We start from the raw sequence: 23969 nt of genomic DNA on the forward strand, positions 1-23969 counted from the left end.
TCTGGACATTTCATTTAAATAGAGTCATACAATATTCATCCTCTTGTGACTGGCATCTTTAACTGAGCATAATATTCTTAAGGTTCACCTGTGTTATTAGCACTTCATTCCATTTTAAAGCTGAATAATATTCCATTGTATGGATGTTCTATGCATTTCCTATATCCCTTCATCAGTTCTTGGACATATGGGTTGTTTCTGCTTTTTTGGTTATGATGAGTAATTCTGCTGTGAACATCCAAGTACAAGTTTCTGTGTGGACTCTTGCTTTCATTTCTTGTGGGTAAATAACTAGCAGCAGAATTCCTGGGTCATGTGGTAACTCTGTGTTTCACCTTTTGAGGAGCTGTCAGTACTTTCCACAGCAGCCCACCATTTTACATTCCCCCTAGCAGAGTATGAGGCTTCCAATTTCACCACATCCTCACCAACACTAACTGTTGTCTTTTTTTTTCTGATGTTGAAGATAAGTTTTAATGGCAGGTGCCTGCTGCTGTAGGACAAACAGGAGCTATGTGCCTAAGTGTATTCATCCCATATGGCCAAACACTGCTTTTAAGACTTTTGTCTCCAGGGACTTCCCTGGTGGCACAGTGGTTAAGACTCTGCCTACCAATGCAGGGGACACGGGTTCGAGCCCTGGTCCAGGAAGATTCCACATGTCATGGAGCAACTAAGCCTGTGCGCCACAACTACTGAGCCTGCGCTCTAGAGCCCGCGAGCCACAACTACTGAGCCCATGTGCCACAACTACTGAAGCCCGCATGCCTAGAGCCCGTGCTCTGCAACAAGAGAAGCCACTGCAATGAGAAGCCTGCGCATTGCAACAAAGAAAGAGTAGCCCCCGCTCACCACAACTAGAGAAAAGCCCGCGGGCAGCAACGAAGACACAATGCAGCCAAAAATAAATAAAATATTTAAAAAAAAAAGACTTTTGTCTCCAGTATGCCATCCTCGTGGGTGTGAAGTGGAATCTCATTGTGGTTTTGCTGTGCATTTCCCTGATGACTAATGATGTCGGGCATCTTTTTACCTGCTCATTGGCCATTTACGTCTCTTCTTTGGAGAAATGTCTATTTAAACCTTATGCCCATTTTTATTTATTTATTGTTAATATTTATTTATTTTGGCTGCTCTGGATCTTAGTTGTGGCACGTGAGATCTTTTAGCTGTGGCATGAGGACTTCTTAGTTGTGGCATGTGGGGTCTAGTTCCCTGACCAGGGATTGAACCCGGGCCCCCTGCATTGGGAGTGTGGGGTCTTAACCACTGGACCACCAGGGAAGTCCCCTTATGCCCATTTTTAAATTGGGCTGTTTGTCTTTTTAATTGTTGAGTCATTTTTTAAGAGGACAAAAAAAGTAGGGAGGCAGGGGTTAAACAGTGACGTGAGAAACTTAGATGGCAATTTCCTAGTTTCCCAGCTGTGAGGTGCTGGAAGGTGTGGTCGAGCAGACTGGTGGATGAAGTGGAAACGTCAGTGTCGGGTGAGTGGAGGTACGGACTCAGAAGTGTTGTACCTAAGTGATTCCTCAAAAATTCTGGCTCAGGAACCTATTCGTGGAAGTTTTGGTGGTGGCTGGTTTTTGTTTTCTTTTTTATGAAACATTTGCCTGAGTACAGAGCATCAGGAAGTCTGTCTGTGTGATCCTCTCCTTCCTTAGTAGTATGGGAACTGAGCAGACCCTCCTCTCGGCTCACAGAGCTGTTGGAGAACAATAGTTTTGTAGCTTCTTCAAAGTGTATGCTCTTGGATGAAATGTTCAGAATAGGAGGCTTTTTCTTTCAAGTGTGACTTTTCCTTCCCTGTCAAACAGTGGCCAGGATTTACCTCCCCACCACCTCTGGGCCAGCAAATCAGAGTCGGGTAGAAAGGACTCCCAGGAGAGGGGCTGCGTTAAATGACTTTCCTCTTTGCACTCCTACCAGGGCAAATGTTTCTGGACCAGATGAAGTTTGAGGAGCCTTCCAGCTGTAAGATACTAGGATAGGAAACTCCCGAGTCTGGATCTACAGAAGACTTGCCTGTCCTCTCCACACGATGTCAGGTGGGAGGCAGGGGCCTGGCTTGGACATGGGGCGACAGGCTCTCCAGGGGGAAGGGGGTCTTATCCAGGAGGAAACCCCAGTGGGAGGGAAGCAGGCTTGTTTTCCACGGACCTTCGAGGGTCACGTGGACCGCCCAGGTAATGGAGGAAGGAGGAAGTCTTCTGACGGGCATCTGGGAGAGCTACTGCAACTCTCTTCTCAGTTTTCCTGAATCCCTGTCCTCTCCTTCCAGCCTGAAAATCCTCACTCACAGGTGGAGGGAGAGGCAAGGAGATGAAGTCAGGTTATGTCTTGTAACACACTGCTGGCTTCCTTTTCCTTCCTCCAGAAAGTTGCACTTTGCTAGGTTTCTCCCCTCCCCCATCCATCCCACTCTAGATGGTCCAGTCCTTTAATGCTGGCACTCTGGGGGGTGGGACGGTGGGGAGAGGAAGGGAGAGGGGGTGTCTCAACTTGAATTTTCCCCCTGAATGCTCTGCATTTTCTTCATCTCCTATTCCTGGTCCTCTTTGGTTTTAGGAAGCCACATACCTTCTGCCAGTGGCCCCTTCTCAGCCCTGACTCCTAGCATGTGGCCCCAGGAGATCCTGGCCAAGTACACACAGGTACAGCAGTCAGCCAGTGGGCGCCAGTGGCTCTGCTCCCACGCTGGGGCACCCAAGGGGACCCACCGCCCGCTGCAGGCATCCTGGGAGGGGGGCCACTCCCCCGTATTCACACAGGGTCAGAAGCCCCCATCAGAGACAGTATCTTAGCTCCACGTTCCCTGTGAATCGGACATTAGGTTGGGGAACAAGTATGGCACTCTGCTCTCAGTATTATGGGGCACAGAAATACATAAAACGTGTTTCTTGCCTTGATTTTATCTTTGACCTCTGAGGAAAACAAGGAAAACTCTGGAAGAATTCAAGAGGGTCGTGGCCCCCAGAGCTGTGATGACCACAGAAGCTTCAGGGAATGGTGGCCTTTGGTCTGAGTCAGGGAGGCTAGGAGGCATGGCAGCAGCGCACGCAGCCTCAGGCTGACTCTTCCTACTCCTGTGTCTAGAAGGAAGAGGCAGTGGAGCAACCAGAGTTCTGCTATGATGAGTTCGGCTTCCGCGTGGACAAGGAAGGTGAGATAGCCCCTCGGGTGTAATCTCTCCACTGTCCTTGGGGAGGGCAAGCTCCAGTGACTGACGACACTGCTGTGGCCTCGGGCTCTAGATGTTCCAGACTCGGGGACAGAACCACATCCGACAGTGATGCTGTTATAAGTATCTGGAATCCTTTGGGGTTTTTTTTTTTTGCCACGTTGCACAGCTTGCAGGATCTTAGTTCTCCAACCAGGAATTGAACCCACACCCTTGGCAGTGAAAGCACTGACTCCTAACCACTGGACCACCAGGGAATTCCCTGGGTTTTTTTTTTTTTTTAAGATTAATTTTATTGATCTTCATATGATAATAAAAGCAATAATGTTCATTATAGAGAATTTTAAAAGTACATCAAGATATAAAGATTAAAACAAATTAACCCATTATCCTACAACCTGAGGATAACTGCTGACATTTCTATGTATTTTTTTCCTGGCTTTGTGTGTATCCGTATGTAACTTTTCATAACTAAGATATCATATACATGTTTTTATATTGCTCTTATATCTCAACATTATTCCATGAGCATTTTTTCTGTCAGTTAAGACCTCTTTAAAGCATGTTTTTCAGTGGCTGTGTACTATCCTTGTAATTATAATGGATTTGTCATTTTTTTTGTTGTTTTTTAAAAAATTTATTTATTTTTGGCTGCATTGGGTCTTCGTTGCTGTACGAGGGCTTCTCATTGCGGTGGCTTCTCTTGTTGCAGAGCACGGGCTCTAGGCGCGCGGGCTTCAGTAGTTGTGGCGCACGGGCTTAGTTACTCCCGCAGCATGTGGGATCTTCCTAGACCAGGGTTCGAACCCATGTCCCCTGCATTGGCAGGCGGATTCTTAATCACTGCGCCACCAGGGAAGTCACTGTCTTCATATTTTTATAACCATTCTTCTGTAAGTGGGCCCCTAGGCCATTTCCATTATTTTCTACTGTAAATACACCTGGTGTTGCCAAGTGGACTGCTGGAAAGCTGTCTGCCAGAACCCAGGGTAGCCTGTCACCAAGCAGACGTTAACTGACTGACTGAGACCATTCACCTTCAGGTCACTCGTACTCCCAGTTCTGATGAGCCTTCCTTGTTCCCTAGTTTGCAGGCAGACATTCAGAAGATAAAAGCTGGGCCTGAGAGGAGCACAGGGAACTTTCTAGTATGATGGAAGTATTCTGTGTCTTGATGGGGACAGCGTTTAGACTGTCAGTGCTTAGACATTTGTTTATTGATACTCAACAAAGTGTACACTTAAAGTTTGTGCACTTTATGTGAATTCACTGAAGGTGAAGTTTCAGAAAGTGGAGGCCAAGGGCATGGCTTTAGGATGAGTAAGGATGAGGCTCTGTGGGGTGGCCCCGCCCCACTGTGCATCCCCAGTGCCTCAAACAGGTGGTCTTGGCTTCATGAGTTCCCAGGCAGTAAACAAACAAACAAAATGTATGCTGGGGGCAAGAAGAGGCTGGGAGAGGAGGGGAGGTGGGAGACGTTTGAACAGAGACTGAGAGGAAGTGAGGCAGTGAGTGTGGCCAGGAAGGGGAATAACAGGTGCAGAGGCCCTGAGGCGAGTGGATTTGTGGGAAAGAGCTGGGGTGGAGGGAGCAGGGCACGAGGAGGCGGGGTCAGGCGCTGTGTCTGCGTGACAGGCTCTGAGCTGTGACAGGGCTGTGAACAGCCTCTAGGGAGGCAGGGCAGGACTAGGCGGCCGCTGAGGAGGCTGTCGCTCTAACCCAGACGAGAGATGGTGGCTTGGACTAGGGCCGTAGTCGGAGGGGCGAGAGAGCCGAGGTTCTGCCTGTGCTCTGAAGCGGAGGAGCCTGAGCACCTGGTCGGGGGGGGGGGGGGAGACCTCCGGATCTGGTTTGGGGGTGAAAGCGAAGAGTTCTCGCTGGCTGTTCGGGGTGCCACGGGAGATGGTTGGAAAGGTGACCCTGGCTTTCGGTGGTGAGATCCGGGCGGCGGACCCAGAGCCCAGTCCTCTGCTCTCGGGGCACAGGCGGCGGGGGTCGCTCTCCCTCCTCCCTCACAGGCGCAGACGGCGCCCCCCGCCCAGGCCAGCTGCTGGAGGACCCCCCCCAGAGGCTGCGCTGGCAGGCCCACCTGGAGTTCACCCACAACCACGACGTGGGAGACCTCACCTGGGACAAGATTGCCATCTCCCTGCCACGCTCGGAGAAGCTCCGCTCCCTGGTGCTGGCCGGGGTGCCGCACAGCATGAGGCCGCAGGTGAGGCGGGGCCCGCGGGGGCCGCGGGCTTCAGGGGCCCCCTGGGGACTGAGCGCCGTGCTCCCCCCATCAGCTGTGGATGCGGCTCTCCGGGGCCCTGCAGAAGAAGAGGAACTCCGAGCTGTCCTACCGAGAGATCGTGAAGGACAGCGCTAACGATGAGACCGTTGCTGCCAAGCAGGTGGGGCCCTGTTTGGGGGGGTGGGGGGTCAGGGGGAGGCCCTTCAGGGGGGCCCGGGAGAGCTCGGCAGCTGTGAGGCAGCCCTGGGCAGTCCTTGCACCTACAGACGTGTGCCTGGAGCCAGCCAGTTTCCTCCTGGTCCCTCTGTGGTGGGTGTGGGGGGAGGGATTGTCAAAAAGGCCACCGGACCGGTGCACATTAGGATCCCCTGGAGATTTTTTTTTAATGTTTTATTTATTTATTCATTTGTTTATTTTGGCTGTGTCGGGACTTTGTTACAGCACATGGGATCTTTCGTTGTGGCACGCGGGCTTTTCTCTAGTTGGGGCGTGCGGGCTGAGTTGCCCCGCGGCACGTAGGATTTTAGTTCCCCGAACAGGGATTGAACCTGCGTCCCCTGAATTAGAAGGCGGATTCTTAACCACTGGACCACCAGGGAAGTCCCTCCCCTGGAGATTTTAAATACAGGTTTCCAGGCTTCATTCCAGAGATTCTCATTCCACAGCTGTGGCTTGAGGCCCAGGAATCTGTAATTTTATGTTTAGAGGCTCCCCCGTGGATCACGTGGCACCAGCTGCACACCAGCTGGGCTCTTATCCTGAAGGGAGGAGGGTGACTTTGACCCGGAGCCTGAGGAATCCCCATTCCTGGGAGAGAAGCCAAGCTGAGGTTTGCCCCACACAGGGGCCCCCGGCCTACTTCCGGGGGGTCTCGGTGTCAGGGGTGCAGAGGCTGTGCGCCTGCTCTGCGCCTCACAGGCTCTTGTGGGCGGGCTGCCAGCAGATTGAGAAGGACTTGCTCCGCACCATGCCCAGCAACGCCTGCTTCGCCCACGTGAGCAGCGTGGGTGTACCCCGCCTGCGCAGGGTGCTCCGAGCGCTGGCCTGGCTCTACCCGGAGATCGGCTACTGCCAGGGCACGGGCATGGTGAGCACAGCCCGGGACGGGGGCAGTAGGCCTGGAGGAGGGGGTGGAGGGGGCGGTTCCCAAGCAGGGAGGGGTTCCAAGCCTGAGGCCGGCATGCGGTCTGTGGTGTGACCCCCCCCCCCACCCCCCAGAGGCCGCCTTGTTCTAACTGGTCACCCCCGAGGGGGTGCCTCTTCTAATTTGCATGGACACCTGGGCAGAGGCCCCTTACCCCCCTGCCCCGGCCAGGTGGCTGCCTGCCTCCTGCTGTTCCTGGAGGAGGAGGATGCCTTCTGGATGATGTGCGCCATCATCGAGGACCTGCTCCCCGCCTCCTACTTCAGCACCACCCTGCTGGGCGTCCAGACCGACCAGCGGCTCCTGCGCCACCTCATCGTCCAGTACCTGCCTCGGCTGGACAGGCTGCTCCAGGAGCATGACATCGGTAAGGGCCCGAGCCCACCGCTGCTCTGGGGTCAAGGGTTCCTGAGCTCTGGCTCAGGTGCTGCAGATCTGAGGCCTCAGGACCCAGCTGAAGACAGGGCAGTGCTGGCAGCTCAGGAGGAGGCAAGGAGGTCTTCTGACGACGGCCACTCATGCTGCTGCCTTCCTTGCTCTCTTGTTCTCCGACGGTTCCTGACGCCCCGCCTCCTCTCTGCCGTGGAGCAAGCATGGCCTCTTGCTGCTTTGGGAGATTCGCTCCACCTCCTCCACGGCTTGCGTGCCTGGGGGGTGCCCCTCTTCTCTGGCTGTTCCGCACCGGCCATCCCTGGTGCCAGCTTCAGGGCCTCTGGTTTGTGTCCACAGAGCTGTCCCTCATCACACTGCACTGGTTCCTCACGGCCTTCGCCAGCGTGGTGCACATCAGGCTGCTGCTGCGCCTCTGGGACCTGTTTTTCTACGAGGGCTCCCTGGTGCTGTTCCAGGCCACGCTGGGCATGCTGTGCCTCAAGGTGAAGGCCGGAGCCCCAGGTGCCAGATGCAGCTGTCCTGGCAGCCGCCTCGGGGTCTGCCCGCCCTCCACCTCTGCTCCAGTCCAGGCCTCAGTGTCCTGTGGCCTGAGCCCTGGCCCCTCTGGAGATGCCCCGGGGAGGAGGGAGGTCTCTCTCCTGGGGCAGGGCCTTCGTGTGCTCAGCTGGACCATCCAGGGAAGTCACACATGCCACCCAGGCAGTGACAGCGCCCCCCTCACATGGCCCAGGAGGAGGAGCTGATCCAGTCGGAGAATTCAGCCTCCATCTTCAACACGCTGTCGGACATACCGTCACAGATGGAGGACGCGGACCTGCTGCTGGGGGAGGCCATGCGGCTGGCGGGCTCCCTCACTGACGTGGCCGTGGAGAGCCAGCGCCGCAAGCACCTGGCCTACCTCCTAGCCGACCAGGGCCCGCTCCTGGGCGCCAGCCCTGCCGCCAGCCTCTCTCAGGTGGGCCCATGAGGGAGGAGGCCCCAGCTCACCACCATCCCCTCCAGCTCAGCACCCAGGGCCCGGCCTGGCCAGACCACAGCTGTGCAGGGACCCGCCACCTTGTCCTTGGCGCGTCTCTGCCGGGACCCACCTGGACAGACCCAGATTTGAACTGACGATATGTTTCTGAGCCTCAGAGCCGGCCTTAGAGGCCATGTCAGAGGAGGCGGCACGAGTGAGATGCCGGCGGGGCCTCTGCACGGAAGGGCTCTGCTCACTGTCCCCAGTGTTGGGGCGCCATCCACTTGGCTGGGCGCCGGGTGCCTGGGGCTGCCGCCGACCTGATTTCCCCGCCTGCAGGTTGTCCGCCGCAGGACCCAGCGGAGGAAGTCTGGCATCACGTCGCTGCTCTTTGGTGAGAACTCTGCACGGGTGGCCAAGCGCTGGGCTGGGCTCCGAGAGCGGGGCGTCTGGCCTCACACCCCGTGTGGACTCTGCGCTTCCTTGGAGTCGGGACAGGGCCGGGCTGGGCCACGGCCACCATTGCTCTCTGGGCCTCACAGGGGAGGACGACCTGGAGGCGCTCAAGGCCAAGAACATCAAGCAGACAGAGCTGGTGGCCGACCTCCGGGAAGCCATCCTGCGCGTGGCACGCCACTTCCAGTGCACAGACCCCAAGAACTGCAGTGTGGTGAGTCTAAGGTCCCGGGCTGTGCACACAGCTCAAGTAGGGGCCCTAGCCCTGTTCCGAGCGCCCCCTCGCGGTGGGCTTTTCTGCCCCCCCCCCCCCCCAGCAGGAGCTGAGCCCGGACTACAGCATGGAGAGCCACCAGAGGGACCACGAGAACTACGTGGCATGCTTGCGCAGCCACCCACGCCGGGCCAAGGCCCTACTGGACTTCGAGCGCCACGATGATGACGAGCTGGGCTTCCGCAAGAACGACATCATTACGGTGAGCGGGGAGCGGACGCCTTCGTCCCCGCCAGCCCCGAGGCCATGGGCGGGTTGGTCGAGCCCTCATGTGGCCAGGGCTCCCAGCCAAGGATGAAGTCAGGCAACTGGAGCTGTGTTTCCCGCCCTTTTCCTCCGCAGATCATCTCCCAGAAGGACGAGCACTGCTGGGTGGGGGAGCTGAATGGCCTGAGAGGTGAGGCCTCCATCTGGTCCTGTGTTGCGCTGGGCAAGGGGAAGGCGGGCCTGGCTGCGAAGCTGCAGCGGGCACTGGGTTTGCTCAGACAGCGGCGTCCGTTGCTCCCGTGTGTCCTCAGCCCCGTTGTGGGGAGCATCACGACACCAGGCCGCCCGCTCCTCATGGGCCCTGCTTCTCCCACAGGCTGGTTTCCAGCAAAGTTCGTGGAAGTCCTGGATGAGCGGAGCAAGGAGGTGAGGAGGGTACACACGAGGCAGGCCCGTCCCCGGAGCCGCTGCTGCCTCTGCCCCGTGAGGCCTGCACCCTCCTTGCAGGGCCTGCGTCCCGATTGCGTGTGGCTTGTGGCAGTGGCTGTGAGGACAGGGAGGGGCTGGCTGGGGCGTCTCAGACCCCGTCCTCCACCCTCAGTACTCCATCGCGGGGGACGATTCTGTGACAGAGGGGGTCACGGACCTCGTGCGAGGGACCCTCTGCCCGGCCCTGAAGGCCCTGTTTGAACACGGACTGAAGAAGCCTTCCCTGCTTGGGGGCGCCTGCCACCCCTGGCTGTTCATCGAGGAGGTGAGAGTCCTTTTCCCTGAGCCCCTGTGCCCTGCGGAGCTGGTGGCAGGAGCTGGTGGGGTGGTGACCTGAACTCAGTTGGACTCTGTGGCTTTGACCTGGTACCTACCCCATTGCCCGACGCTCACCCTGCCCCCCAGGCGGCGGGCCGGGAGGTTGAGAGAGACTTCGACTCGGTGTATTCGCGCCTAGTGCTGTGTAAGACGTACAGGTAACCCTGCCCTGGCCTCGGTGTCCTCCTGGCAGGGTCATCCTCCTGGTAGGGTCACCTGGCAGCCTGGGGCTGGGGGTGGAGGAGGGAGAGGGAGCGGTCCGAGCCCACCAGGGCAGCACTGGCAGCTTTGGTCCCCCCTTTCAGGTTGGATGAAGATGGCAAAGTCCTGACCCCAGAGGAGCTGCTCTACCGGGTAAGCAGGGCCGTGGGCGGGACAGGCCTTCAGGGTTGGGAGCTGGGGACACCTGAGCGACAGCTGTGCCCTCCAGGCCGTGCAGTCCGTTAACGTGACCCATGACGCTGCACACGCACAAATGGACGTCAAGCTCCGCTCCCTCATCTGCGTGGGGCTCAAGTGAGTGTCTGCACCGCTGCTGAGTGGGGGCCGCGGGGGGGCCTAAGCTGGGCAGACGGAGGTGGAAGACGGCCAGGGTGGCTCCCGAAGCCCTTCTTCGAGCATGAGACCAGCCAGTGCTTGGGGCGGGGGGCTGGCGCTCGGGTTTTGGGGAGCACAGATTTCAGCAAGGTGAGCAGTGAAGGCTCATCAGGGATGCAGCTGCAAACTAGGGAGGGGCGCCTGCCGGAGGGGTTGCAGGCTTGTGCGAGGCTCGGACCTTGGCCAGGCTGAGCGCGGTGTTTCTGCACTTGCCACACAGCAGAGGGGCGGCCTCCAGGCTGCTCTGACCTGGAGAGGCGAGGCAGGGGTCCCCGAGACCTGCTCGGAACATGCCGTGGGCCCACCGGCCAGCGAGCGGGCGTGTCTCTCCCCGGCTGACCGGCGGGACTGAGGCCCCAGGGCCCGGGGTGGTGGTGGCCGAGTCTCAGACACAGGACCGAGGGGAGTGGGGGCCACAGGGACCTTGGGCCCCTGGGCACATCTCCCCATGTGGAGAAGCCAGAGTAGCTGAGAGGGAAGGAGGCAGGGTCACCTGCATAGGCCACCAAGCGGAGGGAGGTTGGGGGTGCGGATGGAGGGGGCCCTGGAGCGGGGGGTGGCCCAGTGCGGTGGGTGCGGGAGGGCAGGACCCTCTGCCTGGAGCCGCCCCCGACCCCGCCCTGCCTGTGGCCAGTGAGCAGGTCCTGCACCTGTGGCTGGAGGTGCTCTGCTCCAGCCTGCCCACCGTGGAGAAGTGGTACCAGCCCTGGTCCTTCCTGCGCAGCCCCGGCTGGGTCCAGATCAAGTGCGAGCTGCGGTGAGGAGGCCCCGCCCCGGGGGTGGGCCGAGGGGCGGGCCGAGCCCCCTGCAGCCGCTGACGGCCTCCCTCTCCCTCCGCCTCCAGGGTCCTTTGCTGCTTTGCCTTTAGCCTCTCCCAAGACTGGGAACTTCCTGCCAAGAGAGAGGTGGGTGGTCGGGTCCTGCCTTCCCCAGGGGGGATGGGGGGGGTGGGGCAGTGTGGGTGTTCGTGCTGGCGGGTCCCCCCCAGATGTGTGGGTGCTGAGGCAGGCCTCGTGGGGGCCCTGAGTGCCGGTGTCGCCTGTGAGGACCACTCTGGCCCCTTGGGCCCTGTGGTGTGCCCTGCAGCCATGACAGGAGGGCTGTTCCTGTGCAGGAGGAGAAGCAGCCCCTGAAGGAGGGCGTCCAGGACATGCTGGTGAAGCACCACCTTTTCAGCTGGGACATAGACGGGTGATGCTCTTCCTCCAGGGACCCTGTCACATCCAGGCCTCTCCAGACCCCTTGGCTACCAAGCCCCTTCCTCAAGCAAGAAGAGAACAGCCCGGCGCTGGCCAGCCTCGGGGCCACCCCAAGCTGCAAGGTCGAGGGGAGGACACTCTCGGGAGCTCTGGCTGGGCACCGTGGTAGGGAGTCCGGGGACACCGCCCTGGGTGCTAGAGTGCTGGTGGAGGGCAGCAGGTGGCAGGAGCAGAAGGTGGGGGCCCGGCTCAGCCTGTTACTCTCAGCACCCCGGGGAGGGCTCTGCCCTGCCAGGGTCTTTACCAGAGGCCCCAGGCTTGCTGTGCTGAACAAAAACCTTGGGAGGTGGAGCGCCACCTCTCTTCTGTCAGGTTTTGCTCAGAGGAGGGTGGGGAGGCTGAAGGCTCCCCAGCCTCTTTGATTTACAAATAAACTGTCTTTGAGACGCACCTCTCCCACCTTCTGTCTAGCCAGCTGCGCGTGGTCCCGAATGCACAGCCAGGGATGGGAGGCACAGCCAGGGATGGGAGGTGGTCTCACGGGGAGGTGCAGTCAGGATCACAGCGCGGCACCCCCCCTCTTCCCTTCCATGGATTGACCCCCTTCCATTCCATGGAGATGGACTAACAGGCGGGGTTTTCGTTTTTATTTTAAAAAGTTCACACAGCTTTCCCACCTCTGTCCCAGAACTGGTTCTGGTGACTCCATCCCTGATCCCCTGTGAATGACAACGGCCAGAAGGCCAGAAGGGAGGCCAGGCCCCAGGGCAGGAGGAGGCCATAGCTTGAGGGCCACCTCTGGCTCCACTGCTGTCCCAGGGCCGTGGTGGCTGCAGTGAGGCAGCGGGAGGGAATGTGGGCAGGGGGCCAGGAAGCACCTCTGCCCTCGTGGCACTGATAAGGAGCAGGAAGCAGGACAGGTGCGGCACAGGCTGTGACGAGGCGTCTATACGTGTCAGATACAAGTGATGGGTGGGGCCAGGGTAAGCTGTGTTCAGCCCCGGGAGCGGTGGCTTCAGGCCCTTCCGTGTGCACAGAGTAGAACCGGGGGTGGGGGGCTGCATTCACCTCCCACCCGCCCCCCAAGATATATGTGTATATATGTATGGCGATATATAATATAGAGGTATATACACCTGTACAGAAAACGTTTGCCACCAACCACTAAATGGTTACACTACACCAAGACACTAAAATGGCAGGGAGCCCCCCTCCCGGGAAGCCTGGGTCGGTGGTGTTGGCATCAAGAGGGTGGTGAGGTAGAGGCCCAGCCAGTTCCTTCCCTTGCAGGGAAGGGGAAGAGAAGGAAGGACATGCACCCCTTGCCCTGCCTCAGCCTCACCTCCTGAGCAAACTGCAGCAGACAGGTGCACCCCGACCTCACAAAAGGAGGTCAAATAGAAGCCCCTGGCCCATCCAGTCCTCTGAAACCCCAGGGTGGGACCCAGAGCTGCTTCTTGGAAGCTCTTCTCCTTGGTGAGCCAGAGCCAGGTGTGGGGACACCCTCCTCCGGCCTCCCACGGAGGGGAAAGCAGGGCCTGTGATTGTCAGGACTCATGACCACGTGGAGAGGCTGCATCAGGCAAGAGAGCGCTCAACTCCCTTGGGTTCCCGAGGTCTCCGACTTTCCAGCCCTCCCAGCCCCCGGCTCTGCAGCCCCAGAGCTACAAGCAGGAATCCCAGTGTAGCTGCAAGTCGTGGCCGTCGAGGAAGTCCGTGGAGAAGAGGCTGGGGGCTGTGGTGCTCGGGGCAAGGCTGAGCACCGGCCCACCCGACGACAGCTCCAGCCAGTCCATGCCATCCAGGTGGCCATCGGCCAGGTCCAGGCCCACACCACTGGGCTCAGGCGCAAAGTGCAATTCTGAAGTGTCCATGGGGGAGGGGGGGTGGTCCAGGATGGCAGAGCTGCTCAGCATCTGGCTGTGAAGGTCGTCGATGAGGGAGAGGGGCTCTGGCCCCTCGTGCCCGCCGGTCAGCAGGGGCAGCCCTGTGCTGCTCTCCAGGAAGTCCTCCAGGCGCCCAGGGAGGGCCGGCGAGCCGGATGGAGGGGGGACAGCCTGAGGGAGCTCGGCGGATGGTGACGGCTGTGCGGCCAGGGGTGACCCGCAGGCTGCTGTCGGGGGAGACTTCTCTTTCCCTGGCTCCTTGAAATCTGCTGAGATCTCTGCCAATCAAGAAAGTGAGTGGGTGTCTGAAACCAGCCTGACGATGACCTGCAGTTGGGACCCCACCTTACACCACATACAAAAAATAACTCAAAATGGGTCAAAGATCTAAATTTAGGAGCCAAAACTACAAAACTCTTAGAAGGGAACATCTTCATGACACTGGATTTAATGATTTCTTAGTTATAACACCAAAGGCACAGGCAATGGAAGAAAAAATAAACTAGACTACATAACAATTTAAAACTTCTGCACATCAAAGGTCACTATCAAGACTGAAAAGACTGCACAGCAACTATACTTCAAAAAAATTAAAACAAGTAAGATAACCCCTGGAATGGGAGAAGAAATCTGCAAACTATCTGATAAATGATATCTAGAATAAAGAACTCCTAGAACTCAACAAAATCCAACTGAAAAATGGACAAACTCTCCAACAGACGATATTCAAGTGGCCTATAAGCTCGTGAAAAGATGCTCGACGTTATTACTCATTAGGGAAATGCAAGTCAAAACCACAGTGAGATATGTGACTTCACAACTATGAGGCTGGCTATTTTCAAAAAACTTTCTTGAAAATAAGTGTTGGTGAGGATGTGGAGCAACTGGAACGCTTGTGTGTTGCTGGTATGAATGAAGATGGCGCAGCTGTGTGGAAAACAGTTCTGTGGTTCCTCAAGAATTAAAATACAGAATGTGACCATATGATCTAGCAATTCCACTTCTGGGTATGTACCCCAAAGAACTGAAAACAGATTCAAACAGATACCAGTGTTCATATAGCATTACTCACAATAGCCAAAAGGTAGCAACAACCCAAATGTCCAGTGGATGAAGGGCTGAACACAATGTGGTACATACACACGATGGAATACTCTTCAGCCACAAAAAGGAAGGAAATTCTGATACAAGCTACAACACAGAAGAACCTTGAGGGTGTTACGTTAAGTGAAGCCAGCCAGAAACAAAAGCACAAATAGTGTATGATTCCACTTAGAGAAGGTATCTAGAATAATCAATTCACAGACAGGAAGGAGAAGAGAGGTTACGGGGCGGGGGGCGGGATGGAGGAATGGGGAATTAGTGTATAAACGCCTGACCAACTGTCTCCCACAGCCCCAGCCTCTTCAACCTGCTTCAAGCAGGCTCTGGCCATGGCCCCCCTGCAACACCCTGGCTGAGGTCACCAGCTGCCACCACAACACAGCCCGGGACCGGATCTCGGTCCTCCTCTTCCCTGACCGCCCATCAGCAGCCCACGGCCTCAGGACGTCACCCTCTTAAGGGCGCACTCCCACCCTCCACCCGCTGCTCAGCTTCACTGGCTTGCGCCCCTGCCTCCACCTCGCCCTCTCTGCTCGCCCTGCCTCACTGCTCCAAACGCCACCCCCACCCCGACCAGACGCCAACTCCCAAACTCCTGACTCAGCCCAGACCTTGCCTGGGCTGGCCATGTGGCCCTCCACTCAGCTGTCTAGGGACTGAGGCTGTGACCGACGCGGCCGCCACTCGCCCCGGCCCACACCCTCGGCCTCATCCTTGGCTGCCCTGGGGTCCCCTCGCCACACACCTAAGCCGTGAGGAAACCATACTGGCGCTGTCTCCAAGATACACCCAGGTTCCAGCCCTTCTGTGCTTCGCCACTGCCTCCCAGCCCACACACCCCGCTCGCGCCTGGACCATCGCGCCTGCCTCCCTGCTCCTGCCCTTCCAGCGGGGCAACCCTTCCCTCAAAGCTGTGCTATGGCTTCCAGCGTCACCCAGAGCCCATGGGCTTCCGCCCAGCGCCCACCCCCCCGCCCCGCCCCCGGGTGCCCATCAGCCCTGCAGGCTGAGGAGCTCCCTATGATGCCTGTGGCTAAACTGCACCTGCCCGGCGAGGCTGACCCTGACACCCCTCGCACCTGCGACCCTTCCCGTCCCGGCTTTTCCTAATACCTGACATATACGATAATTTACTTATTTCATTCACCGTTCATCTCCCCACGCTGGGCTATAAGCCCCGCCGAGGCAAACGTCTCTCTTGCTCACTGCTACGCCCTGGGCTGCGGGCACGGCGCCGGCCACGCAGCAGGTCAGGGTGAGGCAAACGTGTGTCGAGGACGGCACCCCAGGGAGTCCCTGCCCAGGCCTTGGAGAAGGGACGCGTCTCACACGTTAACGCATCCAAAGCACCAGGCCTGCCGGGCATCGTGTTCAAGAATGAAACCAAACCCAATAACCAACCAGCCTAGGAATGGAGACAACCTGTGAAGAAAAGAGGAGGTCGGGGAGCAGAGCGGTGGGTCTGGACTTTACCTCCACTCTGAATCAGAATGTCAAACAGGTCATCCATCTGCTGGCTTGAGGAACCATTTTCCTGTGGCACAAAAATAAGAAAATGAAATGGAAGTCTAGAACAAGAGGCCCCCCAGCCTGGCTCAGGGCACAGACCCTACCTTGTGGCCCTGAGCCAGCAGCCAGGCCCACAGAGCCGGGCAGCCTGTGCTCAGGCTCCCGGAGCCCACACTCACTCCTGCCCGACGGCTTCTCTCCAAGGCCTCTCTGACCTGCGAGGCTGGCTCCTACCTGCCCCACCCTCCAGCCAGGCCCGGGGGAATGTGGGAGCCCAGCCCAGCCCAGCCCAGCTGCCGAGGCGCCGCCCACCCAGCCAGGCCCCGGTCCACCCTCTTTACCTGCTGTCTGGGCTGCTGGCTCACAGCTTCCTCATAGCCAGGCGGCTCCTTCTTCGGCAGAGAAGTGGGGGGCCCAAAAAGGGGCTGTGGCAGGTGCTCCAGGTCCCTCTGGGCTGGGGGGCCAGGGGCTGGAGAGCCAGGCTGGGACAAGAGCTAGACAGGAGAAAGGGAGGGAACCAGTGGCTGGGGCGAGGGCAACAGCCCAGGGCCTACACGCTCCAGGCAGGCAAGGCGGGCAGCTCTGCCACCTGCACTGGCTCTCGGAGAGCTTTCGTGGAAGCCCCCGGGGAAGAAGGGATGTGGGATGGAGGAGGCCCTGACCTCTGACCCTACAGAGGGCGACTGGCTCCCTAGGGCTTGGTACAAGCCACACGGGGCAGAGGCAGGGGGGGCGGGGGTCTCTGGGCTAATTTCCCCTCTCCTCCCTGGAGTTTCTGCCTGAGGATGCTCAGGGGCCTGTGTCCCTTCCTGAGTAACCGAGTCCTGTCACTGCCGCCCCGAGCCCCAGCTCGGAAGGGCTGAGAGGCCACACAAAGCCTAGAGCAGCCTCACCTGTGGGCCAGGCTGAGTGAAGGGTCTGGGCTGCGAGGGTGGCAGCAGCAGGGAGCCAGCTGCCAATGTCACCTTGGTGGGGGACAGCTGGCCTCTCTGAGGGGGAGAGGAGTGGAGCTCGCATCAGGTCCAGCCTGGCGGCCCTCAGTCTATCCCAGGAGGGGCTTCCCCAACCCTCCCCTGGGCCTGTCCCACCCCACGGAGCAGGGGCAGGAGTGGCCAGGCCCGGGTGGGGCCGCTTAGGAGCCGTCGGCCGGGCACAGAAGGGTTCTGACGCCAACCGCCAGAGTAGTGGGCAGGCCCTCGTGGCCCCACCCTCAAGGCTGGGGACCTCACACAGGTGCCTCAACCTTTTCAAGTCTGAGCACCTTCCTGGGTAACACCGGGATGGCGATCCCTAGTTTCGGAGGGTTGAAGGGAAGATTAAAGGAAGCGAGCATAACCCGCCCGACCACGGGGGAACCTGGTGAACAGGGCACTGTCATGAAGAGTGCCTTCACGCCCTCCTGGGGCTCCTGCCCCTCCCACACCCAGGTACCTGCTGGGGGCTCCCGCTGGCCAGGCCAGGGCTGTCTGCATTCTTATTGGTCACGGTGAGGACAAGGTGGGTCCCTGTGGAGTCAGTGAGGAGCGTGGGAGGTGTGACCCCCTTGATGAGGCTGGGGCCCTGTGGGCCCAGAAGCAGCTGCGGGGCCGGGGCTGGTTCAGGCTCGGGCAGCACAGCTTCCTGCTTCACCACCACGGCCGGGGGCACCAGGGTGCAAGTGTCTACATGGTGGGCAGCGGGGCCCGCGAGGCTGGGGCCGAAGGGGCGATCAGGGCCCGGGGGCTGCCTGCTCAGCTGGCAGCTGGCAAGGCTGCTTTCCTGCTTCACTGCGGCACCAAGCGTGACCAGGGCCGGGGCTGGTTCAGGCTCGGGCAACACGGCTTCCTGCTTCACCACCACGGGCGGGGGCCCCAGGGTACAAGTGTCTACATGGGGGGCAGCGGGGCCCGCGAGGCTGGGGCTGAAGGGGCAATCGGGGCCCGGGGGCTGCCTGCTCAGCTGGCAGCTGGCAAGGCTGCTTTCCTGCTTCACTGCGGCACCAAGCGTGACCAGGGCCGGGGCAGGGGCAGGGGCTGGCGTGGGCTGCTGGGCCCGCTTCTCCTGCTCCAGCTGCAGCCTGAGCCACTCCACCAGCTGCTGCTTCTGCCGGAGCATGCGGGTCAGCTCCTCGATCTGCTTGTCCTTTTCCTGCAGCATCTGGTCCTTGTCACGCCCCTCCAGCTCTGCCCGCATCCCAGGGCTGAGACAGCAGGACCCAGCGCGGGGGCCCTCCTCCTTCACAAGGATCTGCAGCGGCGAGGCCTGCAGGGTGAGCTGGGTCACTGGCGACGTCACCATCTCGCCAAAGGTGTCCCCAGGCGTGGAGTTCTCGTCGCCTGTGCTGAGCAGTGAACGCTCTGAGGGGGTGGGAGACACAGGGGGCGTGGAGCCCGTGCTGCCAAACTTCACCACTCCATTGCTGGTCACCGTGGCCACCACCACCTCAGCCGGGGCCAGGCCCGCTGCCACCAGGGTGGGCCCCGTGCTTAGCCGAGCAGCAGGGAAGGCTACCACCACCTCGCCAGCCTTGGGCAGGATGGAGGCAGCGGCGGGGCCCTTGGGTGCTCCAGCGGCGGGACTGATTTGCTCCTGGTAGGCGCGCAGGCGCTCAATTAGGTCTGTCTTGGTGCCCGAGACGGGCAGTGACCGCAACTTCAGCTCCTGCTTCAGCTCTGCCACCTGCAAGGGGGTGGAGAGTCCGGGCAGTCCTCCTCTGTCTGGACCCCACTGGCCACTTCAGATGTATCAACCACCTGACCCTCCCACAGCCCTGGGGGGCGAGACGTGCATCTGCCAGGCTGGCCCCCTCCTCCTCGCCGTCCTCACACCGGGGGCATGGTGCCTTGTGCTCGGTAAATACTTAATTGACTGGATTTTACAGATGAGGAAACGGAGCTCATGAAAGTGAAATAACTTCTTCAGGATCACACAGCTGGTGATGGGCAGAGCTAGGGGTTAGAGCCGGGTCTGAGGGACTCTGAGGCCCGTGTCCAGCTCCCCCCAAAAGGGCTGTACCTTGCTAGGATCCCTGTCATGACTGAGGAGGGAGCAGACTGGTTCAGAGGACAAACTCTCCAGGGAGAATGTGATCCACTCCCCTTTCTGATCAGGGCAGAGAAAACAGGCCAGGCCTGGGGCGTCTCCCGCCCTCCAAAGCCCAGGGCACGAGTGCAGCCTGTGGCCCAAGTGTGGGCTGCTCTCTCCCAGGCCAACACAGCACTTGTAGAGCAGATTCAGCAGGACAGTAGCTGGCCGCATGGAAAGGGTGGGTGCTGTAATGGAGCCCTGAGTCTGAACCCTGGCTGTACTGCCGGCCGGACCCATGACCTCAGGCAAACCTCTCTATCCCTCGACGCCTCTGCTTGCTCATCCTTAAGCCGGGGTAACACTCCCTGTTTCTCACACTGCACTGTAGAGGCTGAGGAAAACGAGAGGTGCACAAGTGCTCCGTAAGCCCTGCGGCCCTTGACAGATACTGGCTGGCGTCGTTAATGACGATGACCACGATGACAAGGCTAATGCCACGGATGACCAGGGCCTCAGAGCAGGTTCCAGGTGCCTCTGCTGGAGCTCTGCTCTGCCTCCTGCAGCCGTGGTCCTGGGCCGGCCGCCTCCCCTGCCTGAGACCGAGCACCTGACCGCCCCCACGAGAGGCCAGGCTGGCGACGGCACAAGGCCTCCAGGGGGAAGTGTGCAACCACTTACCTTCATGTCGTCCAGGTTGGCAGGCAGGGCCCCAGGCTTGCCAGTCAACGAGGTGCTGTTCTGACGTACCAGCCCACTGGGCCCAGGGGCGCCCGAGCCGGAGCTGCTGCTGGTAGCGGAAAGGCTGCGCGTCAGGGGGGCCCCACCGCTTCCCAGAGCCTCCCCTGCTGGCCTGAGAGGAAGAAAGGACAGGAATGAGCCCCCGCCAGGTCTCGCCCTAGGCCTCTGCAGGCCGGATGGAGAGGAGCAAGGGGCAAGGGCCCCGCCCACAGAGCACTCCCGCAGGACCAGGACCAAAGGGTCCTTTCACGTCAGGGCTGCCCGCATCTGGCCGTCCCGGTGCCTGTGGGCGGGGGGGGGGGGTGGGGGGGTGTAGGGGTGGGGGGCGCGTGGCGGGGGCAGGCCGGGCCTACTTGGGCGGGGCGGGCAGGATGGTCTGGTAGTTGTAGTGCTGCTGCTGCTGCTGATTGAGGATCTGGAGCTGCAGGAAGAGCTGCTGCTGCTGCAGGATCCTGGCGTAGGAGGAGTCCATGGGGGGCGCCCCCTTGTCCTGCTTCTGGTCCGGGGGGATGTACTGGTGATACTTGAGCTTCTTCACCTTCGGCTTCAGCTCCTTGGCCTTCTTGCTGCGCTGCGACTTCTCACTGGCAGACTTGGGTTGGCTTTGCTGCGGGCACAGGAGACAGAGTGCGCTGTCAGGGGCAGCCAAGTGGCTTCCGGAAAGGCCCCGCTGCCCACCCTGCCCTGTCCACGCTCCCTGCCAAATGGCACCCCTCCCAAAGCAGAGGCCTCCTCAGTGCCCGGGAGTGTCCAGGGAGGGGGTGAGGGCGATGGGGGGCGGGGCTTGTGACTGGCTCTGCTCTTAAAAGAGCTTCTAGCCCCAGTGCACAGGCCAGGCAGCCTCCCTGTGACCCTGAGCACAGAGTAAACAGGACGACGAGGTGAAAAGAGCTGTTCTACGGAGCTCGCGCAGCCCACACTGGGCGCTTTACAAAAGCCGCGTCACACAGACCTGCAAAAACCCTGCCTCCCCAGGAACCGGCCCGTCGACTCGAAAGGGAAGAAAGAGGCTCAGGGAAGCCACGCGCTCGAGGCCGCACAGTGACTGGGACCTCGCTGCGCGAAGGAGCTGGGATCCGAACCCTGGACCTCAGAAGCTCACGTCCATTCACTGACGGGGCGGCCGGCACACAGGGAGGCCGTCTCCCGGGTGAGGAGGGTGGAGGGGGTGTGGGCAAGAGTGAGCAGGGCGCTGAGTGCTGGGGAAGGAGCAAGGAGGGCCTCGCGGCTTCTGAGCAGAGAACGGCAGGCGGAAGGGTGGAGACTCGATGCGGGGCTCAGCGGGGGTCTGACCAGGGCGCCGTGGGCACTGACGGGATGTGGAAGGAGGTGACTGACTAGAGGGAGAAGGGACAAGGAGGTGACTGACTAGAGGGAGAAGGGACAACAGCGCGTGTGGCAGCCGAGTGGCTACAAGGTCACGGTTTTGAGCTTCGGCAACAGCGTGACAACGGTGGCCCCTTCGCAGAAGTCGGGAAGAGGTGCCGGTTGGCCAGGGTAGGGAGAGTGGGGGAGAAGGCGCGGGGCTGCTGGGACCGGAGAGCACCCGAGAGGAGGGAGAGGGGTCCGCTGAGAGGCCCCGGCAAGGCTGAGGGTGCGAGAAAGAGGCCGAGGGCAGCCCGGGAGCACCCCACTGAAAGGGAAGAAGACGGGAGCCCAGGGAAAGCCACCAGAGAGAGGAGTGCGACCTGAGGCAGGTCTGAGGCAGCTGGGGGCTCAGCTTGGAGGAGAGCCCGTGGCAGGGCTGGGGAGCGGGGACAGAGGCCGAGGCACTACCGGGAAAGAGGAAGTTAGATAAACACACATACACTGTTCTCGCAAACGGGGAGTGGGCAAAGGAAGGCACCAGTCGTGTGACGAGGAGCAGGTCTGAGGGAGGAATTTGGAGAGAAAACCTCAGACATCTGCAGCCAATCAGGAATAGACCGCAGAGGCAAGGGAGGTGCCGGCTGCTGGGGTAGCGGCCGGGAGCCATCAGAGCGCCAGGGCACCACTGACCGGGAGGAGCAGGCCTGGGGCAGGGGCGCCACAGGGGAGGGCCGCGGAGACCCCGCCAACCACCTGGGAGCGCCCGGAGGCACAGGGAGGCTTCGCTAAGGCTGTGAGCCGCAGCAGAGGAACGTGGGCGGCCAGAGGCTCCAGGCCAGGGCCTGGGCCTGTGTGGCGGGACTGGAGAATCAGTCAAGATGGGAAGCAAGCCGAGCGGGAAGGAAGGGCACCTGCCCAGCAGGCGTGGAGCACAGGCTGGATGGAGGGTGGCAGTCAGGGCCAAGGTCCCAGAGGCCGAGGGAGAAAGCTCGGCTGGGCGGGGAGGACCAGACACCGGCTCCTCATGCTGCTGAACTTAACCTCAGCGTCCAGCACCGTGTTCCCACACAAAGGTCCCCATGGGCGTCTCGTGGGGTTGACGGTAAATGCCGTCCCTTCAGGTATCTTAGGTCAGGACTTGGAGGAAGAGAGTGACAACAAACACCCGGCACAGCTGGCTGGGTGACCTCAGGCCCATCGCCTCACTTCTCGGTTCTGTCATAGCCTCACGAGGCTCCGAGTGGACAGAGGGGACGTGTGGACGTGTCTTCCTGGGGCGAGCAGGAGTGAGAGCCTGGCCCGCTGTGTTCAGTGAGCGGTGGCTGCGGCTGTGACGGCCAGCGTGCGTGGAGAGAACAGGAGATCTCCCAGAGCACTGTGGTGACCTCGGCTGGTCCCGGACCAGGAGGAGAAGAGAGCCAGCCCCACTCCCCACACTGGGACGGAGTCACGGCAGGACTCAGAGGGGAACGGAGAGGAGAGGGCGGTCAGCTAGAGGTCTGCACCTTAATGAGTGTGGGGAGGGGCTTGGCGGTGGCGACCGTGGTTCCGTTGGCGAGGCTGGGCGGCGGAGGAGGCTGCTCCGCCAGGAGGACTGTTTCTCCAGACTCTGGGCCCACGGGGAGTTGAGACACGACCTGGGAGAGAAGAGGGGAAGTGAGGACACACCCACCCCTTCTCGAGGCCCTGGAAGCTGCGCCATCTCCAGGCTTCAGCCGGTGGTGCATCCCTGCCCTGCCCTGCCTGGAGGTGGGTGGCTGTCACCCCCTCGGACGCCATCACCGTTAGGGGGCAAATGACGGGCAAAGACGAGAGGGATGAAAAGAGCAGCCTCCAGGGTGGCAAGGGGAGAGGGAACTAGAAAAGGGGAAGACAGAGGGTGGTGAAATGTTACGGAACTGAACACACTCAGGAGAAGTGGCTGTTCTGAATGAGCAGACATGGGGCAGCAGGGAGGTCTCTGAATCTAACTGCAAGGCTGCCCAGCCGGCGTCCTCCACGAGGGCCCACCGCCGCAGCTTCTGGCTTCCCCGTCCCACCTGGCCCAAGCGAGGGACCTCATTCTGGGCCGCTCCAGTAGGTCTGGGGCCCCTGAGCAGGGGAAGCACCTGTAGTGGACAAGCTCACCTGAGTGGGGGACACAGAGGTGGCACTGGGCAGTAGCTCGCTGACTCGGGCTTCCAGGGGTGACGGCACCGAGCCCTGGGACTCATGGCTGGCAGGCTGCTCAGGAGATAAGGCATCGCTGCTGTCCTCATCAAAGGAAGAGCTGTCTGCTACTTTCGGGTAGTTCACCTGGCCCACTGAAAGCCAAGGCTAGGGTGAGACTCCTCCAGCAAAGGGGAAGAGGCTGTCCCAGCGAGGCGCCTGCCCTGCGGCCCCGCGGCGCCAGCAAGCAGCTGGAGAAGGAGGCCAGCAGCCGACCTGCCTCCTGTGTCCAAAAGAGCTCAAGGAAAGCTTGTCATCATGACCCGAAACAAAGGCCAGGAAGAGTCAGTCCCACCAGGTCATCAGAGCACTCCCCTTGGTGGGGAAAGGCCTGATGGTTAACCCCTTGCTTTTAACTCCGCCCTGCGTTCAGTCTTCCAAGTCAGGGTCTGCCCTCCCGCCCCACAGCCTGCCACCTCCTGTTTCCCTGCTGTTGAAGGCATTTTATTCCCATCCTGTGGCTGCACAAAACTCTCCTCTTCTCCCAGAGGCTCACGGACCCTGCGATCAGGGACGGAAGGAGTTTGGGTAACAGCTATGCAGGTGCAACTCCTCCCCTGGGCTGCCCGACTCCCCGAAGACCAGGAGGAACAGACAGAAGAGCCTCGCGGAGAAGGGCCGCCTGCTTGCACAGGTGAAGCAGATCAGTGGAAGGACAGCGACCTCCCTTCAGCAGCCAGTGACTCCCAGAGACCCACGTCCTGGGGGCAGGCCTGCGCTCCGGGGCAGGGACCAGGCTGGGTGGGAGAGGCGGGAGA

The 23969-nt window shown here is 60.1% G+C and overlaps 2 protein-coding genes across 25 annotated transcripts in view; one reads left to right on the plus strand and one right to left on the minus strand.

Annotated features, from left to right (window-relative positions):
- The window catches only part of SGSM3 (small G protein signaling modulator 3), a 30859-nt gene extending 18961 nt beyond the window's left edge, over window positions 1-11898 (plus strand). For 3 of the 13 annotated variants that reach the window (XM_022596566.2, XM_089920042.1, XM_089920043.1), the window contains 21 exons: window positions 1930-2048; window positions 2569-2654; window positions 3097-3163; window positions 5200-5396; window positions 5470-5577; window positions 6358-6504; window positions 6733-6928; window positions 7291-7436; window positions 7685-7909; window positions 8252-8306; window positions 8455-8582; window positions 8686-8844; window positions 8985-9039; window positions 9226-9275; window positions 9451-9603; window positions 9744-9814; window positions 9962-10010; window positions 10087-10172; window positions 10888-11010; window positions 11098-11158; window positions 11463-11898. In XM_022596566.2, the coding sequence (XP_022452274.1) occupies window positions 2042-2048; window positions 2569-2654; window positions 3097-3163; window positions 5200-5396; window positions 5470-5577; window positions 6358-6504; window positions 6733-6928; window positions 7291-7436; window positions 7685-7909; window positions 8252-8306; window positions 8455-8582; window positions 8686-8844; window positions 8985-9039; window positions 9226-9275; window positions 9451-9603; window positions 9744-9814; window positions 9962-10010; window positions 10087-10172; window positions 10888-11010; window positions 11098-11158; window positions 11463-11621 (2328 nt within the window). In that variant the 5' untranslated portion in view covers window positions 1930-2041 and the 3' untranslated portion in view covers window positions 11622-11898. Of the gene's footprint in view, window positions 1-1929; window positions 2049-2568; window positions 2655-3096; window positions 3164-5199; window positions 5397-5469; window positions 5578-6261; window positions 6505-6732; window positions 6929-7290; window positions 7437-7684; window positions 7910-8251; window positions 8307-8454; window positions 8583-8685; window positions 8845-8984; window positions 9040-9225; window positions 9276-9450; window positions 9604-9743; window positions 9815-9961; window positions 10011-10086; window positions 10173-10887; window positions 11011-11097; window positions 11159-11367 lie in introns of those variants that run through there. The other 10 variants (XM_089920045.1, XM_089920044.1, XM_089920046.1 and 7 more) reach the window with 10 other exon arrangements.
- A 186-nt stretch (window positions 11899-12084) lies between these two features.
- MRTFA (myocardin related transcription factor A) overlaps window positions 12085-23969 on the minus strand; it is a 195819-nt gene continuing 183934 nt past the window's right edge. For 7 of the 12 annotated variants that reach the window (XM_089920040.1, XM_089920035.1, XM_089920037.1 and 4 more), the window contains 9 exons: window positions 23131-23306; window positions 22509-22640; window positions 20049-20302; window positions 19636-19807; window positions 17383-18609; window positions 16845-16940; window positions 16293-16445; window positions 15916-15976; window positions 12085-13616 (listed from right to left, as the gene is read on the minus strand). In XM_089920040.1, coding sequence (XP_089776166.1) covers window positions 13117-13616; window positions 15916-15976; window positions 16293-16445; window positions 16845-16940; window positions 17383-18609; window positions 19636-19807; window positions 20049-20302; window positions 22509-22640; window positions 23131-23306 — 2771 coding nt within the window. In that variant the 3' untranslated portion in view covers window positions 12085-13116. Of the gene's footprint in view, window positions 13684-15915; window positions 15977-16292; window positions 16446-16844; window positions 16941-17382; window positions 18610-19635; window positions 19808-20048; window positions 20303-22508; window positions 22641-23130; window positions 23307-23969 lie in introns of all 12 variants that reach the window. The other 5 variants (XM_022596559.2, XM_089920041.1, XM_022596558.2 and 2 more) reach the window with 4 other exon arrangements.

This window comes from Delphinapterus leucas, chromosome 11 (genome assembly GCF_059928025.1).
Source record: "Delphinapterus leucas isolate spDelLeu-1000000601 "Yukka" chromosome 11, BTC_Dleu_Yukka2, whole genome shotgun sequence".
Lineage (NCBI taxonomy): Eukaryota > Metazoa > Chordata > Mammalia > Artiodactyla > Monodontidae > Delphinapterus > Delphinapterus leucas.